The 19569-nt window shown below is 45.2% G+C and overlaps 1 protein-coding gene across 10 annotated transcripts in view; it reads right to left on the reverse strand.

The window, feature by feature from the left end:
• Window positions 1-83: 83 nt before the first annotated feature.
• LOC110527917 (rho GTPase-activating protein 39) overlaps window positions 84-19569 on the reverse strand; it is a 55244-nt gene continuing 35758 nt past the window's right edge. For 2 of the 10 annotated variants that reach the window (XM_036983388.2, XM_090241036.1), the window contains 8 exons: window positions 9508-10897; window positions 6727-7372; window positions 6418-6507; window positions 3910-3983; window positions 3300-3499; window positions 2430-2521; window positions 2186-2355; window positions 84-1963 (listed from right to left, as the gene is read on the reverse strand). In XM_036983388.2, the coding sequence (XP_036839283.1) occupies window positions 1769-1963; window positions 2186-2355; window positions 2430-2521; window positions 3300-3499; window positions 3910-3983; window positions 6418-6507; window positions 6727-7372; window positions 9508-10897 (2857 nt within the window). In that variant the 3' untranslated portion in view covers window positions 84-1768. Of the gene's footprint in view, window positions 1964-2185; window positions 2356-2429; window positions 2522-3299; window positions 3500-3909; window positions 3984-6417; window positions 6508-6702; window positions 7373-9507; window positions 10898-11506; window positions 12305-19569 lie in introns of those variants that run through there. The other 8 variants (XM_036983387.2, XM_090241032.1, XM_090241038.1 and 5 more) reach the window with 7 other exon arrangements.

The raw sequence follows: 19569 nt of genomic DNA on the forward strand, positions 1-19569 counted from the left end.
AAAGGGAATGCTATTAGGCAATAGCCTCAATAACATATACATTTTTTTATACACTTAATCCAGTAAAGGTCTGATAACCAGTCTACAATTAAACCTTTATTTTTCTTGAACAATCATTTCATAGAATAACAGAGGGTATGTTCACATAATACACAACACAAACAATGAGTGGTTGAATCAGTACTATTTTCAAAGGCAAGCTTGCAGGAGGGAAATTATGAGTAGTTACAAAATCAAAAAGGTTCATCTTTATCATGGATCATTTGAAAATACAGCCAGAGTTACTGTTACTATTTACAAGCATTATTTACACAGGAAAGCTTCCAGGGAGTGTCTTATCTACATCGTCAGTTTACTATATCATAGTTTGGATGCATGTGAAATTCAGACCTTCAGTTACCGAGGGAAGCAGAGAGCAGTTATCACTACACCCGTTTTAACAGAACACCTGAGCCAAAATATCTATGGTGAAAAGAAGTGATAGTGTTACTACTTTACACATGTGTTTATGCCTCTTTCAATATTGGTGTATTGCAACAAAAAAAACATTATTTTTGGCAACGCACTAGATAAATGCAGTGAAACGTGTTTTACAGGGTCAGCCATAGTAGTACGGCAACCCTGGAGCAAATTAGGATTAAGTGCCTTGCTCAAGGGCACGTCAACAGATTTTTCACCTAGTCAGCTCAGGCATTCCAAGCAGCGACCTTTCCGGTTACTGGCCCAACGCTCTAACTGCTAGGCTACCTGCTGCCGAATAGATCTCCCATACACACAGTACATACATGTACCAGAATACATTTATAACATCCTCCATCAGCAGTTGAAAATCAGAGGGTTGTTATTGCACAACACACACTGTTGAGGAGACCACTAAAACGGGCATTTTACACAAGCTCCAAAACACATGGTCTTATTGCTTCCAGTTTGTACTTTGAAATGTACGCTCTGACTGTGGCTCTACTGTAGTCAGACTATAGACGGTGGCTCTATATCAAAATGGCTGTGGAATAACTTTTTTTTATTTTTAGATAAAATCACCAACATAGCAGTGAGACTGATGCAGTCTTGTTGATAGAACTACTAAAAACATCACAGGCACGCTCATTTTTAAATTAGACATTTTTTCTCATTTGTAAATAAGAACTGGAGGCTGAGTCTCTAGAACTCAAACACACAGACACACATACATACAAGAGGCCAAATAGATATAAGGAGGGGACCCTGGGTCTGTTTCCTGATGACAATGTCCATCCTGTACAAACCATATGAGACTCCTCCTGCACAGCCCATATCCAGCAAAGAAACAATGGCACGTCACATTCAGTTATAAATGTAGGAGGAAAATCTGATTTTACATGCAGTTAAAACAAAGTCATCCAAATGAACTGGATAAAAAGCGGTCCCTATGATGTAAAGTCATTTGTAGTCTTTTTGTGTGCAATAATTGTGGGGTTTCCATCACATATCACACACAATGTCACCTATGCAGTAGGCACAGATGTATTGTTCTGCAGTCAGAAAGTAGAACAGAGGATGGGTCCACTGTCAAGTGACGGTGTTACGTACAGTACTCAGTGGTGAAACATCTGGATTCTCTTATCTTCTTATGACCCTGCCTTTGAAGACATAACTGATCAACTCTGGTATTGTTACAGTATGATTTCCAGTGTGTGTGTGTGTTTTGTGATAGGTCAATGGAGTGGGGCGGGCTTCGCAGAGCGAATCTCTCAGTGACACTGGGGCACGTGGTGTCAAGGGAGTCAGTCTACACAACGCCCTCAATGAAACTGGTGTCCAGGTGAACAATGAGCATGCGCAGGAAAGACATCTCCTTGCGTGTGTTCTCAAAGATGATTCGTGGGTCATCAGACTGGCAGCGGAGGCAGTTGGGGGCCATCACCATGGCAAGGTTATTGACATCCATCTTAGTAACAGACACATTAGCAGGCTGAGCAAACACCTGGGGATAATTAGTGTGAGAGAAAGGGTGAAAAATCATTAGGGACTGAAGGCAGAGTATGTAACTTGAAACAGATTGACTAAGGACAAATTAATGAGTTTGTAGTGATTTGTTCTATTTCAACTTTCTGACCAATGACCATGTCTCCAATGTTGAATACGATAATAGTTGTGTCAGTATGACTGTATTGTATTAGCTGTGGTGTTGTGTCATGGTTATTACCTGCAGGAAGTGGATGAAGTAGCACAGCACCAGTCTGTTGAGCTCAGGCAGACACTGTACAACAGTAATGGCTGCCACAGGGTCGTCATAGTTACTGACACACTGCTTGTAGAAGGCCATGGGGATGAGAGGCTCCTCCAACTCACGATACCAAAGCTTCATCAGGGAGGCTAGAGGAGACGGGGACAGTGTTAACACTAACACACACACGCACAGATAATAGCAGAGGTACAGACTAACTCACCAGGTACGTTGGGGTCTGAGAGGTTTTCTGGGATCCGCCATTGGTCGACCTGGAGCTTCAATGCGTTGACTTCATCGATATCTCCAGGCACCCTTCAGAACAAGCGTTCTAATTCAGTATTCAGTTGCACTGCATGGCCACTAGGGGGAACTATAACACCCACTATTACCAATCTACAGGTATGTTCAGCGGCATAGCTTGAAAACCCATTATAACATGGTGAAACGGTTATCATGACACAAACGGCACTGGGAGTATCATGTTCTTAATTGGCGGAATTTGTTTGGATTTAGGGACTGACCATGATAATAACCATGGTGAATAGGCCTGTTCTGTATTAGCTGGAGTAGGAGAAAAAAATACCAAAGCTCCTTATCGCCCATGAAACATTGTAGTGGGTGGGGTATAATGTTTATGTTGAGAATAAATACTCCTCCAAACAAATTCAAACCTAATAGAATAATCTACAGAAATACAGACCAAACAAAAATACTTACTCACAAATCACAGATATGAGAATAGCTCTAACAACATGATTGAAAGCCCATGGCCTCATGCAAAAACAAAAGTGTAAACATTTTTATAAAGTATCAAATGAAACATTGCTGGTCTCCAGGGGCTCTTGAGCAGTGGTATGCAATGTTTGCTCTGCTGTCCATCTCTTTACAGTAGAGTACACAGGGAATGTTTGCTTTAAAATGTACTGCTTCAGGAGACCACCCACCAAGGCTGGCATACATTTGTCTAGATCCTCACTAGATCTCCTTTTATGACCGCGACCCTGCTAAACACACAACACAAACCCACACCTCACTGATGAATACACCAAGTTCAATGAGGTGATTTGCTGACCCTGTCCATCCGTCTCACCTGAAGATGCCCTCAGTCTGGGCCCCTCCCAGTGCCAGGACGTATTGGGAGAGCTGCACCTGTACCCAGGGTAGCTTCCTGTCTGGGAAGAGTTCACTCTGGCGCTCCATCACCTCGTCCAAGGAGCTGCCAAACAGGGAGGGGGTCACGATGGCCCGTCTGCTGTGGTCAATCTCCTCCAGAGTTGGCTTACGAAGACCCTGCAGGGGAGGTTCACAGTGTGACGACTAGGACTATATTTTACACTGTTCATGTAAGACTTTGTCTATGACTTTGTCTATGACTTTGTCTATGACTTTGTCTATGACTGTTAACATCAAAGATTATATCTGAAATAGACTATATTGTGTGTATGTAAGCCCTGTGACTAAGAATCTATCCATGATATGTTTCTGACTAATGTCCATGTTTATCTCTCTAGCATTATTAATCTCTTTATCAACATCTGTATTGGTTAGGAACCCTTTGAGTATTAAACAAATAGGGACATTCAGGGTGGGGTTGTGTTTTGACTGCCTTCTCTATTTGGGCATGTTTAAATACCTTTGTGACAAATACTATTTTCCCTTGTCATTCCCTGCCCCTTTGCCATGCTCACTTCTCAACTCACCTTTTTGCCTCCAGTTATGGCCACTTTCTGTAGTTTGCGATAGCAGAACTTTGCATACGTGCTGATGGGCAGACCTGTGACGAGAGAAGGAAGACAGGGCCACTGTAACACTGAGGAATGCGACTCAGTAACCCAACACCATGGGAAATACAGCTCTTACTATAGCTGCACGTCACACCTTCATAGATACGTCTGCTCAGTAAGTGAATCCTCTAAGGAGCCTTCGTTTTCAACCAAAACAACAGATAAAAGGGTTGAACAATTCCTCACTAAATGGACACGCAATTTGTTCCCATAGATGTCAGATATTTCCACGGCAGTAATTGGAGAGATGCTGGCTGTGTGATTCTGGCATAAGGGGATCAGAGTATACACGTCTCAACTGTCCCGGTATAGAAAGAAAAGCTGGGAGAATGGAGCCAGCACATCCTGTCCCAGCTGATTCAGACAGACACTTAGTACACTGGAGGGAGCAGTACCCCTACCTACAGACCCAAACTCAAGCGGTCTGCCTCGTTCCCTGTACTTGGGTGTATTTTCTGAAGTAAGATACATTTGAGGAATTAAATAATCATGACTGGGCCTCAAAGTAATGGAACAAGGCACTCAACAATCATGCTCCAAATTTATGAGCCACTTCCTAAGAGAACCGCATAATTTCCGTACTACAGGCCGTCGTCACTGTGGTAACTCAAATTTACACATAAACAGGTCTCCACTTCCATCCCAGAGCCTCCCTATCACACCCATGGGATCTCAACCATCTCCCTTCCTTCCCAGAGAACTCTCTCAGGTGGCTGAGCCCTGGCCAGATGGAGAATTTTGTGCTGCGATGAAAAATATCCTTCCTGGAATGTTCTCTAGACTGAAAGACCCTGGATTTATAGCAAACAGGTGACTGACTCATGCATGTACACCGCCATCGTTAATCTGTCCCAGTTTGACTGTAATTACAGCTAATTACAGAGATCATAACGATAATTTCCCATTGATCTCAGGGAAAACACACTGTTTTTCCCAAGATTCCCTGAATTAACTAATCATTAGGGGAAGAAAAGCAAGAATTGGACTACTTTTTTTTACCCAGCCTGAGAGCAGGTTTGAACACCAGCGGTGGTCCAAATGAAAATTTTGTTTTGATAAGGCAAAACAACAACGAAGCAACCAGAGCCCATGAGAAATAACCCCTCAGAGGATTAAGAGCACAAGTCAAAGATTGTAATGATGACACCTGTTAACTTCTGGGTCCAGACGGTCTGCCTATATCTGTTAGATTCTCCCGGGGTATCAGTTTAGTGATGCTACCTCAGCAAAGTTTTTTAACCCAATTAAGCAAGACCAGCCTAGGCTCAAGAAAAGACAAGAGGCCTCCAGTTCCCACACACACTACTCCCTCCCACCAGTTTGCTCACAGCTGCTCCATGCTGTGGTCACAACACCACCCTTCATTTCAGCTCATGAGGAGGCTTTCCCTTGATGTGGACCCACCAGCCAATCACGTGAGCAATGCAATAGCCCTTTCCCTCAAGTCATTATTCCTGCCTCTATCTCAAGACCTCTACAGTGAGTCACTCCCATGAAGGGTAGCCATTCCTCATGGCCTGCGAGTCACTGATTTTGTCCAGTGTGTACAATAGGTTGACGTTACAGTCATTGATGAACAATGTGTGTGGGTTCACCATTGTGGTCACTGCCACTTAGACAGGTAGGTTCCTCTCTGATGACATCATCACGGCTGATATTGTGGGTTGCCCTATAGCAACAAGACTAATGAGTGTGCAGGTTTGGGGCAAAACAGACAGGATTGACTTAGAATCAAAGGATTGTTGACAACATGTCAACTATATTTCCTCTTTGAATGTTTATTGGAAACATACATGCATTTGCAGAATGAGCACTTGTCTCTCAAACATGGTTGAAGTTGTTGTTAGCTAGCCAGGGAATTTTAACCATTTTAGTAGACATGACACAAGTGAAATCAAGACATGGTATCAATAACAATACAACAAACTGAAATGAGCCACCTACGATTCCCCACGTGACAGCTTCTTGTCATTGTTGCCAGCTATCTTGCCTTTGTCAGGCAATCCGTCTATTGGGGTCAGTGCAGTAAGTAGGCTACCTAAATCACAATGTGGGGCTGCCAGAGAGGAACACTAACATGGCCCCCTATTGTATCTCTATAGAAATTCTTATCCTTCAGCTCCCTTACCACCTCCACTGGTATTTTGTGAAAACCATTTAATACATCTACAAGGGAAGTTCTGCATATTAGCATGGTAGTCAAGTGACAAATCATAACAAATTCCCATTTCTCCAAATTCTTAATCTGCAGTGAGATATGAACCATGTTTGATATGTAATGGCTTCCTACCCAAGAGAAAATAATAAATAAATGATTGGTCTCTCACTTCAGCACTCTCCAACAGACTTTTAGGAGTTTTAGGAAAACTCACCACACACTAAACACAAATCTTTATAATGCTGCCTAAGTGATCTCAGACCTACCTTCTTCATCTGTGTTCTGTTTCCGTTTCTTTCTGGACTTTGAGTTCTTCTTCAGCTTCATGTCCTGCTGGTCTAGTATGAACTGAGCCACTGGAAACCAGGAAATAAGGCAAAGGTTAAAAGCCGATTCAGAAAATCAAATAACATTCTCGAAGAGCAAACAGGAGAGAAGAGGAGAGGGAAAAAACACTTTAAAATCCTCACACACATCAAGCTATACCCATCATGCTGATACTGACAGACACACAGACAGTGACGAAACAAAGAGAGAGAAAGGTGACCCACCCTGTTGCTCAGTTTGAGACTCACGTTTCTTGTCACTGCTCGGATCCGTGTGCCTCTGGATGTATCCCTCCAGGTAGCAGCGGAACTTGGGAGAGGGGGCAAAGAAGGCCAGGCTGACAGCCATCAGCTCCCAGCCTGCAGCCAGGCTCCTAGGGCTGGTGTTGCCTGTGGTCTGCCTCACCAGCTGCACATACAGCTCATCCCTCAGGCCCTGCATGCCCCAGCACTTGGTGACGATGAGCAGGGCGGCGTGGCGACGGTCCAGCCGTGAGGGTCTGTCTCCCATGTAGGCCTGGACCAGCTTGAACATCTCACAGGCCTCCTTCCTCACGGCACGGTCGCTGGTCACCAGCATGGGCTTCTTGATGGAGCCGCGGTTCCAGGAGAGCATGTTGGCGATGGAGACACGGCGGCGGAACAGGCCCTGGGTGTGCATGTTCAGGTGCTTGCTGGCCCAGTCCGCCATGCCTGAGGTGTCTGGGGGCGGGGGCTTGCGCAGGGTGGCGTAAGAGAGCTGGTGGTAGGAGCCTCCTATTCCTCCTCTTCCTTCTCCCTCTATGTTGTCATGGGAGACGGAGCGTTGGTGATGTGGGCCCAGTGAGCCTGTTCGTCCGTCCACCATACCTTTCTTCCTGCTGTCCAACTGAGCCTTCAGTTCCAGGGTCCCCACCTTCAGGGGAGAGAGAAAGAGAGAGAGGGAAAACAGAGGAGAAAAGAGGAAAGAGGGAAAGAAAGCGTCAGTGCAGCAGTATGTATGGCTGTCCACAGCTGCAGGCTCCTCAGTGTTGACGAGGCTGCTTTACCTTTGCTCTGCAATGCGAGGGATCGAGGGGGAATTGTTGCAGGACCGGCAAATAAATTTTCTAAAGCCGCGTCCACCAAAAATTCCCCAATATCTAAATGGACCTTTTCGTCAGGAGAAGGTGAGGAGCTTAGAGTGACATGAGAGGCCCTACCTCTGTTCTGCCTGACCCACAGCTCCTTTAAGACTACATGTGCAAATCCTTCATCTGATCCCAAGTGGGATTTCTGCCTATACGGAGCCCTGTCCACAGTCACCGCCCCTCACAGCAAAAACCAAACCAGTAATGCAGCTCTGGTCAGAGAAACATCAAAACCCAGGCCAATTCACAGCAGGAATGTACTATTGGAACATAAAACGTTCAGCATCTCTCTTTAATTTGACTATGATGTAATATAGTAGTAAAGTGTGCCTAGACCGTATGGATTTGGGTTTGGCGGCACTTCTTTATGGTCATATGGTCTTAATGGTGTTAAATGAGTGGTATGGGTCACTGTTTGAGATCAAATGGAACCACGGGCAAGTTTAACTAGGCAAAGGAACATTTACAGTATGAATGATACATTCTATAATTCCTCTTCTCTTATACACAGATAGCTTACAGATGCCCCATGACATGGTGGTAATTCAACAGCAGAGTTAAATAAAACAAGTCTCTAAAACAGATTTCAGTATCAAATATTCAGAGTTGTATAGATTACACGTTGAAAACAGATCACATTTCCATGCTGGCTTTAAACGACTGGGTTCACTGTTTAAAAAAATTAAATAAGTAGTAAATGTTCTGCTTCGGAAAGGCTAGACCAATGCAGCCAAAACTTCACATGGGGTATAGCCAACAACCAATAGTGTTTGTGTGTATTCTGTACGAGCAAATCTGTGTGTATCATGATATAACAGCAGGTCTGTAGAACATTTCAGTACAGGATTAGGGGATTGTTGCCTATATTTGTATAAATGCCATTGATTCAGTACCAACCCCTCATGGCACCAGCCTCTGAACCCCACCCGTACCCAGCTCTCCCTGCCAAACTTGTGCCATCTGGGCCACAGTGGCCCTCCTTCCTGACCAGGGGGAGCCATGTCCTGGATCTCCCACGCTTGGCCCAGGCTCCTGATACCCAGGCAGAGAGCTGGCACAGAGGGACAGGGGCCTGCTGCGTTGGCTAGGTGTAGGACAGTCAGAGGGGGACAGGTAGCGCTAAGCTCACAGGCACCATGCCTGAGCCATATATTGGTCCAGTGGGGCCCCTGAGCCTGACGCTCCTGATTAGAATGTTTAAGGCGTTGCATCTTCCCCGGCACCTTATGTTTCTCTCAGTCAGATTCTAATCGCCAGTCTTATTGATTTCAGGACTTATTTTAAATTTCAACTGAACCTCAGACTTATTAGCTCTATTGTTTCCTTAGATTCCTGGAACTTCATAGAGACATATGGAGTGGGGTGGGTGAAGAAAGTGCATTGTAGAAAGGGTTTGGGATTATAAAATGGTAGGTTTCATAGCACTGAGGCTTTGCACAAATCATGTGCACCTGTACTAGCCTAATAATTCAAGCTCCTGACAGCAAGCAAGTTATCACTTCTGTCCATCCCATCTGTGTGAATTACTCTGCTTAGTTATAATACCATTAGTACATTTATCCAGTTTTATAATACACATAATGACCTAATCTGTCTTTACTCTGTTCAGAATTTTTTAACCTCTGAAATACTTATGTTAATGTATTTAATTTGGCATAGAGACGTCCTAAGTAATCTAGCAATAAAAGTAGCCCTGGAAAGGCACCAGCAATGTAACCACCTCCAGACAAAACAAAACAGAATCCAAAGAAAAATAAACTGTTCCACATAAACAGACCACACAACAACATTCACCAGTCAGAGTTAACTAAGCAGACAAACCAGAACTAATCCATTTATCAGGAGTGGACTTCCAAGGTCTTCCCATATTTCTCCTCTCTCTCACAGCCAGACAGAGACAAATACTGGAGTGTATGCTTACCTCTGAGGGAGGTCCAGGGGTGTCTGGTGAGGAAAGGCCGGCCTGACTGGTGATGCTCTTCTCCAAGGTGTCCACCTTCTCATAGGTCCTCTTCTGCCTACCAGGCATCTCCAGGGGTGGCAGGGCCGGGTTGCCATGATTACCCGCCCTGCTCAGCGAGCGGCTGGCGGAGGGGACGTCTTCTCGTGACGCACACCTTCCTTCTCCTCCATACCACTGCAGGGAGTCCACGGGGGAACGTGTCCGGGGAACTGCGCCCCTCTCGCTAATCTCTGCCCCCAGGCCTCCAGCCTTCATCTCCCTCATGGTGTTGGAGCGGCTCACCACCTCTCTCATCTCCGCCATCAGCCTCTCGTTAAGGGCACACAGCTCTCCGCTGCTGCCCACTGAGCCAGGCCGGCCTCCGGCCCCCAGCCTTCGCCGGCTCTTCCTCCTCAGGCTCGGAGAGGGGCCAGTGGAGTAGCCAGAGTCCTGGTAGGTGGCGGTGGTCTGGGGGCATGGAGGTGTGGGGAAGTCCTGCGAGGCCTGGCTGCTCTGCCTGCTGTGACGAGCCTCCACTGCCCTCAACACACTGGCCTCCAGGGCTCGCCATGTCTGCTTCTTCTCCAGGGTCCCTGGCTCCCTCTGCTGCCCCCGTGGCTGGGACTGGGGATGGGCCAAGAGGGGGTCTGATCGTGGTGTGGGGGAGGGGGTGCGAGTGGGACCGGGGGAGGTGGAGAGGAGGCCCTGTTTTGGGTCCACAACAACCATGTGCTTGATGCACTCCAGGCCAGCAGGGCTGTAGTCAGAGGCAGAAGGGTTCCTCTTGTGCCTGGATTCGGAGTGAGAGGAGCCAGGGTGCTGGAGGAGCCTGGGCTTTTGCAGGCTGTGTGTGGGGGTGAGACGGGATAGACCACCAGGCTCATTATGGAGGTGAGCTCCCTCCACCTCCATGTCCACAGGAGGCTCATCATAGATGGGACACTCTTTTCCCGGGTCGTCGTAGAGGTGAGGTGTGGAGGCGTACTGTGGTGACACAGACCTGGGGGTGCTGGGCTGGGACCTGTGACTGCCGGGAGTTTGGGGAGGGTCAGAGGACACCAGACAGAAGCTGCCGTTGCCGGTCTTTCTCAAGTGGTGGGCCTGCCGGGCGTCAGCGGCCATCTTGCCGGAGGGTGCGGTCTTGTAGCCCTGGGTGGAGCAGGAGTGAGCCCCCGGGGGCTTGCTGCTGACGGGGTGGAGGGTGAAGGCCTGGTGGCCGTTGGGCTTGTTGTGTGTGTGTGTGTTGTGGTGGCGGAGCTGCAGGTCCGGGCTAGATGGGCCTCCAGGCTGGATCCGACTGACACTGTTTACTTTAACCAACATTGCTGCCTTAGACCCTGGGGAAGGCTGCCATCTCTGAGAGCGCTCTCTGGAATAGAAAGAGAATAAGGGAAGGATGAGATCTGGGTTTGGATTTAAAGAGATAACTGCAGATAAAAACACACACACACACACACACCTGATGACAGTCACCGAACAAGCAAACCATTGTCCCGAACTTCAACAAGCCTGTGGTTACTTCTAAATTGTGACCATCAAAAAAAAATGCTCCACAAATTTAAATTCCAAGCTCAGACAGATTTGGGAAAACTGTGATGAGATTCCTCGCATTCTTCCCCAGACATTTCACTGACCCTCCAAAATACTGCCTTCTAAGTCATAAGACAATATCTCCAGTGTGTGTTGTGCAAACCAACCTCCTAAAAAGACACAATTACCATTGCTGTCTGGGTTAGAGGTGTGGAAAACATTTCCTACGTACTGTAAGTGTGTTAAGCATTCTCCTGCTTTGGACCATAACACAGTACCTCCTCCCAAGAGTCGTGACCCATCAATTACACAGACTCAAAACACCTCATGTGAAACATTTGGTTAACATTTGAGAAAATGACAAAACACGATAAGATCTAAATTCCCAGCTGCCACAGTTCCAAAACACTCACAGACTGAGTAGAGAAGAGTGTATTTGAGAACATACTTGGGGAGCAGAATTACAGTAGAGTCTCCATCTGGCCTGAGGGACTGTAGGTTGACACTCCTCCCTTGCGGCTAACTTCAGACGTCGTCAGAATGCTAATCCAAGCACTGGGAACTAATCTGGTATTAATCTGTTTACACCTCTCTCTAGCTTTCTAACCCTGTAATTCCTGTGGCCCAAGCTTCAGGCCTCATTCATTCCTCAATATCTCACTTAGATCCAACTGCCATTCATCCGTGGTTCAGCAAATAAACCATTCTATCCATCTGACCAACTGTGACTGAAACAACTATCATACAGCATAAGAGTTATCCGCTAACTTCAAGAATCAAAGGTTGAGCATGCTTTACAGTACTAGCACTACAGACCAATGATTAGAAAAGCAGAGACTTACCTCCTGCCCTCCTCCCTCTCTACAGTATAGCCAACAACACACTGTAATCAATACTATTAAACATGCATGGCTCTATCCTTCTGCAGTCAGACATCTAACAGACTGGCCCACTGCACACATACCTCCTCCTAAGTCTCAGGACAGGAGTTACTGGGGAGCAGGAAGACGACAGAGAAGACCTTCTGTAGTTTGTAACAATACAATAACAACTCCCCTGGGGCTCAAGCTTCACGGGCCAATGGCAAACTTCCTCACTTCCTTCTCCCCCCCCCCCCCCCCGCCACTGAACTGCATTCTCTCTTTCCCTCAAACAGTCACGCCACCTCAGTGATTTGAATGTAAACAGGCTCTTCAAATGGTTGAGCAGATATAGCTTCCACAGCCCATAAACAGCTGGGCCTGAGCCACCTGGCAGCCTCCCAGCACAGCCAGCCCTGTCCTTGTGGTGTTGGGAACATTCCTGGGCCTCACCTCCCTCCCCCTTCTCAGACGCGACAAAAGACCAATCAACAGTGTTTACTGCCCCACACGTGGGTCCAGAGGAGTGGAGACTAGTCACGCGCTGCAGAGTGGACGGGAGCCACTTCAAACCGGCTGTGTTAGAGCCTCTTTAGTTCTCAACAGTGTGACAGACTGAGGTGGGAGAGCTGAAAACGTGCTGCTCCTGTCTAAACTCTGAAATGCGGGACTCAGGAAGTCCTCCTTCCGTCATGGTCAGGGGCTGGTGATGTCAGTGATGTTACCTCCACAACAGAGGCAGTGTTAAGCAGATTTTTATGATCAAAGATTATGGTTTGATGTTGGTACTAACCTTTGAATTGACTTTAAAAAAATACAGGAACATAAAACTGGCTGTTTTAAAACAGCCAGTTAATAGTTTACTATGGCACAGAATGGGCTACATTACAGTAACCATTAAAAGAGACAAGAAGGAATTTAAGCAAAAGGCCAAAGACCACATGTAACCTAGCAAAATGATCACATACATCATACACTCAATGGCCAGTTTATTAGGTACACCCATCAAGTACCGCGTCAGACCCCATTTGCCTCCAGAACCGCCTGAATTTTTCGTGACATGGAAACGTTGCTCAATTGGTATCAGGGGTTCCTAACGTGTGCCAGGAAAACATTCACCATACCATTACACCACCATCACCAGCCTGTACCGTTGACACCAGGCAGGATGGGGCCATGGACTCCTACTACTTACGGCCCCAATCCTGACTGCCATCAGCACGACTCAACAGGAACCGGGATTTGTATGACCAGGGAATGTTTTTCCACTCCTCAAATTGTCCAGTGTCGGTGATCGTGTGCCCACTGGAGCCACTTCTTTCTGTTTTTAACCAGGACCGATGAGTTGTGTGTTCTGAGATGCCATTCTGCACACCACTGTTATACTGCACCATTATTTGCCTGTTTGTGGTCTGCTTGTTAGCTTGCACGATTCTTACCATTTTCCTTCGACCTCATCAACAAGCTGTTTTCTTCCAAAGAACTGCCGCCGAATTCGCACAATTCTCAGGAAACCCTAGACACTCATGCGTGAAAAGCCCAGGAGGCCATCAGTTACTGGTAACCGGCACGCCTTGGCACCGATGATCATACCACGCTGAAAGTCGCTTAGGTCACTCGTTATTCCCATTGTAACGTTCAATTGAACAGTAACGGAATGTCTCGATGCCTGTTTTTATAGCAAGCCACGGTCACGTGACTCACTGTCTGTAGGAGCAAACTATTTTCGTGAACGGGTGGTATACCTAAAAAAACTGGCCGGTGAGTGTACACCCCCACACATATCATAAGGTTACTCTCATTCTCCAGTGGTGAGAGGGATGAGTGGTCTGGTTTACCACTGATGACCTTGAGAGAGGGGGGTGGGGTTCTACTTCCTATCGCTGAAGCCCCCTGGAGCCTCCCATACAACACAAACAGGAAATGACAAATCTAACATTCACGCTGGAGTAAGGCCGAATGAGAGGGGTGACCTTCACTTATAGGGAGTTTACATGTTGCTAAAGTAAACTCAAACAAACACAACCATATATGAAAGAACATTGTCTAAGTCCCTGCACAGCGTCACTGCCATTACACTCGACATCCCCATACTACCTGAGTGCTAATTCCAGCTACACACTAAATGATGTCAGTTCTCTTTAAAAATGTCACCAGTAACAACAGAAACACTATCCTCTGCTTGGATGTTGTTTTGATGTGAAACCAGAGCAACACAACAGAATGGTAAGAGGAAGTTTGGACATGCTGAGTCAAGCTCCTAGCACAGAGCAGAGCTGGGGATTTCATCTGGCTTTGTCGTTGTTGTTCACTTGTCATTGTCACACCACAGCCAGGGTGGCACAGCCAGGCTAGTGTTCAGCCCTCCAGCATCGGCTCATTATTTTGTTTGTTAGCACAAACAGTTGGTGCGCAATAGATGATTATCCCAATCACATCTGGCTTCATGCCAATGGCCACAGTTGACATAAGCTTTCCTCACTGTAGCAGTCCTAATCCAACTATAATTTACCACCAACAACCTCTTGCCTAGTTAAATAAAATAAAAATAATAAATACCACCCAACCAGAATGATCTCACTTTTAAAACAGTGAGACAGAATAAGAAAGCAGTGGTTAGAAAATAGGGTGAAGTGAGAGAGAGAGAGCAAGAGAGAGAGCGAGAGAAAGAGAGAGCGAGAGAAAGAACGAGAAGGGGATTTGTCGTGGGAGAGTGCCGTCAGAGAATGAGCAGGAACGTTGGCATTCCTCAGAGGTCTCATTCAGGGGCCCCAGGCCTGGGAGCCTATAGACAATGCCTGGCTCTGCTATTGTCACGGCAACGCCCCTCTATGGAGCAGAGTCCCATTTAAAGACTATCTACAGATTCTCTCAAGCAGACATAAACACTTACCTAACATCGGTATGGCAGTGCTGAGCTTACTGGCTCATTGACACTGTCAACATGTTTGCTTTACCACAATCATAAAAAGAGCCTGTGTTATAGCCCTGTGTTTCATCACACTGACCACATTGGCTGTTGGGTACTTTTCAAATAATGTAAATTTAAAAGAAATTATATGCCACGGAATATAAAAAATACATTACCGGTATTCAGACAAAAACAGCACTCATTTTCAAAATCTATAACATACCCCAACCAGAAGCCATGGATTACAGGCAACATTCGCACTGCCGCTTTCAAGGAGCGGGACTATAACCTGGAAGCTAATAAGAAATCCCGCTATGCCCTCCAACGAACCATCAAACAGGCAAAGCGTCAATACAGGACTAAGATCGAATCGTACTACACCGGCTTCGACGCACATCGGATGTGGCAGGGCTTGCGAACTATTACAGACTACAAAGGGAAGCACAGTCAAGAGCTGCCCAGTAACACGAGCCTACCAGATGAGCTAAATAACTTATATGCTCGCTTTGAGGCAAGTAACACTGAAACATGCATGAGAGCATCAGCTGTTCCGAATGACTGTGTGATCACGCTCTCCATAGCCAATGGGAGTGAGACATTTAAACATGTCAACATTTACGAGGCCGCCGGGCCAGACGGATTACCAGGACGTGTACTCCAAGCATGCGCTGACCAACTGGCTAGTGTCTTCACTGACATTTTCAACCTCTCCCTGTCTGGGTCTGTAATACCAACATGTTTCAAGCAGACCCAAGTCCCTGTGTCCAAGGACACTAAGGTAACCTGCCTAAATGTCTGTAGCCATGAAGTGCTTTGAAAGGCTGGTCATGGCTCACATCAACACCATTATCCTAGAAACCATAGATTCACTCCAATTTGCATACCACACCAGCAGATCCACAGATGATGCAATCCCTATTGCACTCCACACTGCCCTTTCACACCTGGACAAAAGGAACACCTATGTGAGAATGCAATTCATTGACTACAGCTCAGCGTTCAACACCATAGTGCCCTCAAAGCTCAACACTAAGCTAAGGACCCTGGGACTAAACACCTCCCTCTGCAACTGGATCCTGGACTTCCTGACAAGCTGACCACAGGTGGTAAGGGTAGGTAACAACACATCCGCTGATCCTCAAAACAAAGGGCCCCTCAGGGGTGCGTGCTCAGTCCCCTCCTGTACTCCCTGTTCACTCATGACTGCAGGGAAAACTCCAACACCATCATTAAGTTTGCCGATGACAACAGTGGTAGGCCTTATCACCGACAACGATGAGACAGCCTATAGGAAGGAGGTCAGAGATCTGACCGTGTGGTGCAAGGACAACCACCTCTCTCTCTCTCTCAACGTGATCAAGACAAAGGAAATTGTGGACAACAGGAAAAGGAGGACCAAGCACACCCCCATTCTCATCGACGGGGCTGTAGTGGAGCAGGTTGAGAGCTTCAGGTTCCTTGGCGTCCACATTAGAGGTCGACCGATTATGATTTTTCAATGCCAATACCAATTATTGGAGGACCAAAAAAAGCCCGATACCAATTTATTTTATTGGTATTAATTACAATTACAACAATACTGAATGACACTTATTTTAACTTAACAGAATACATCAATAAAATCAATTTAGCCTCAAATAAATAATGAAACGTGTTCAATTTGGTTTTAATAATGCAAAAACAAAGTGTTGGAAAAGAAAGTAAAAGTGCAATATGTGCCATGTAAGAAAGCTAACGTTTAAGTTCCTTGCTCAGAACATGAGAACATATGAAAGCTTTTAACATGAGTCTTCAATATTCCCAGGTAAGAAATTTTAGGTTGTAGTTATTATAGGACTATTTCTCTCTATACGATGTGTATTTCATATACCTTTGACTATTGGATGTTCTTATAGGCACTTTAGTATTGCCAGTGTAACAGTATAGCTTTCGTCCCTCTCCTCGCTCCTACCTGGGCTCGAACCAGGAACACATTGACAGCCACCCTCGAAGCAGCGTTACCCATTTCTCCACAAAAGCCGCGGACCTTGCAGAGCAAGGGGAACAACTAGTCCAAGTCTCAGAGCGAGTGACGTTTGAAACGCTATTAGTGCGCACCCCGCTAACTAGCAAGCCATTTCACATTGGTTACACCAGCCTAATCTCGGGAGTTGATAGGCTTGAAGTCATAAACAGCGCAATGCTTGAAGCATTGCGAAGAGCTGCTGGCAAAAGGCACGAAAGTGCTGTCTGAATGAATGCTTACGAGCCTGCTGGTGCCTACCATTGCTCAGTCAGACTGCTCTATCAAATCATATAATTAAGTCTAACATAATAACACACAGAAATACGAGCCGTAGGTCATTATTATGGTCGAATCCGGAAACTATCATCTCGAAAACAAAACGTTTATTCTTTCATTGAAATACGGAACGGTTCCGTATTTTATCTAACGGGTGGCATCCATAAATCTAAATATTCCTGTTACATTGCACAACCTTCAATGTTATGTCATAATTACGTAAAATTCTGGCAAATTAGTTCGCAACGAGCCAGGCGGCCCAAACTGTTGCATATACCCTGACTCTGCGTGCAATGAATGCAAGAGAAGTGACAATTTCACTTGGTTAATATTGCCTGCAAACCTGGATTTATTTTAGCTAAATATGCAGGTTTAAAAATATATACTTGTGTATTGATTTTAAGAAAGGCATTGATGTTTATGGTTAGGTACACGTTGGAGCAACGACAGTCCTTTTTTGCGAATGCGCACCGCATCAATTATATGCAACGCAGGACACGCTAGATAAACTAGTAATATCAACCATGTGTAGTTAACTAGTGATTAGGATTGATTGATTGTTTTTTATAAGATAAGTTCAATGCTAGCTAGCTGCATTCGCGTAACAGGCAAGCTCCTCGTGGAGTGCAATGTAAAGCAGGTGGTTAGAGCGTTGGACTAGTTAACCGTAAGGTTGCAAGATTGAATCCCCGAGCTGACAAGGTAAAAATATGTTGTTCTGCCCCTGAACAAGGCAGTTAACCCAATGTTCCTAGGCCGTCATTGAAAATAAGAATGTGTTCTTAACCTCTTGAAGCTAGTAAACGGCCTATTTCTCAGGACCAGATGCTAGAATATGCATATAATTGACAGATTCGGATAGAAAACACTAAAGTTTCCAAAACTGTCAAAATATTGTCTGTGAGTATAGCAGAACTGATATTGCAGGCGAAACCCTGAGGAAAATCTAATCAGGAAGTGCCTCTTATTTTGAAACCCTTCTGTTCCTATTCATGCCTATCCTCCATTTAAAGGGATATCAACCAGATTCCTTTTTCTATGGCTTCCCTAAGGTGTCACCAGTCTTTAGACATAGTTTCAGGTTTTTATTTTGAAAAATTAGCGTGAAAGATCACATTGCGTAAGTGGATAGGTGGGCGCTCTCTTGAGCTACAGAGTAAAGCGGCCATTGTTCCACCCGGTGTTATTGAAAAACCTACACACTCGGTTGATATATTATCGAATATATATTTTAAAAACAACCTGACGAATGATTATAAAAAAACGTTTGACATGTTTCTGTGGACATTATGGAGACTATTTGGAATTTTCTGCGTTGTCGTGACCGCTCTTTCCTGTGGATTTCTGAACATAACGCGACAAACAAACGGAGGTATTTTGGGTATAAAAATAATCTTTATGGAACAAAAGGAAAATTTGTTGTGTAACTGGGATTCTCGTGAGTGAAAACATCCGAAGATCATCTAAGGTAAACGGTTAATTTGATTGCTTTTCTGATTTGTGACCAAGCTTCCTGATGCTAAGTGTACATAATGCTATGCTAGGCTATCGATAAACTTACACAAACGCTTGGATTGCTTTCGCTGTAAAGCATAATTTCAAAATCTGAGACGACAGGTGGATTAACAAAAGGCTAAAATGTGTTTTCCTATATTGCACTTGTGATTTCATGAATATTAATATTTTTTAGTAATATTATTTGACTGTGGCGCTATGCTATTCAGCGGTTGCTGACGAAAATTATCCCGCGACAGGAATGGGTAGCGGGATCATTTTAGGGGGCAGCATTTTCACTTTTGGATAAATAGCGTGCCCAATTTCAACCTCCTGCTACTCATGCCAAGAATATAAGATATGCATATTATTCGTAGATTTGGATAGAAAACACTCTGTTCTAAAACTGTTTGAATCATGTCTGTGAGTATAACAGAACTTATGTAGCAGGCAAAACCTTGAGGACTAACTGTTCAGAATCTTTTTTTTTTTTTAGGTCTCTGTCTGTTCACTGAGTTCTCATTGGCAAAGGATATTTCATAGGAACTTGTTTTCAGTTCCTACCGCTTCCACTGGATGTCACCAGTCTTTGGAATTTGGTTGAGGTTATTCATTCGTGCAATGAAGAAGTAGCCCATCTAGGAACTGCGTAACACTGTTGAGAGTTGGCCAAGACATGAAAAGTAGCGTTAGTTTCCTCTCGTCCTCTATTGAAAGAGTTAGACCCGTATTCAATTTGATCGATTATTAACGTTTAAAAATACCTAAAGTTGTATTACAAAAGTAGTTTGAAATATTTTGGCAAAGTTTATAGGCAACTTTTAAAATATTTTGTAGTGACGCGCAAGCATTTTGGAAGCTGTTTTTTTCTGGATCAAACGCGTCAAATAAATTTACATTTTGGATATATATGGACGGAATTAATCGAACAAAAGGGCCAATTGTGTTGTTTATGGGACATACTG

This window comes from Oncorhynchus mykiss, chromosome 7 (genome assembly GCF_057628025.1).
Source record: "Oncorhynchus mykiss isolate SJ-2025 chromosome 7, ASM5762802v1, whole genome shotgun sequence".
Classification (NCBI taxonomy): Eukaryota; Metazoa; Chordata; class Actinopteri; order Salmoniformes; family Salmonidae; genus Oncorhynchus; species Oncorhynchus mykiss.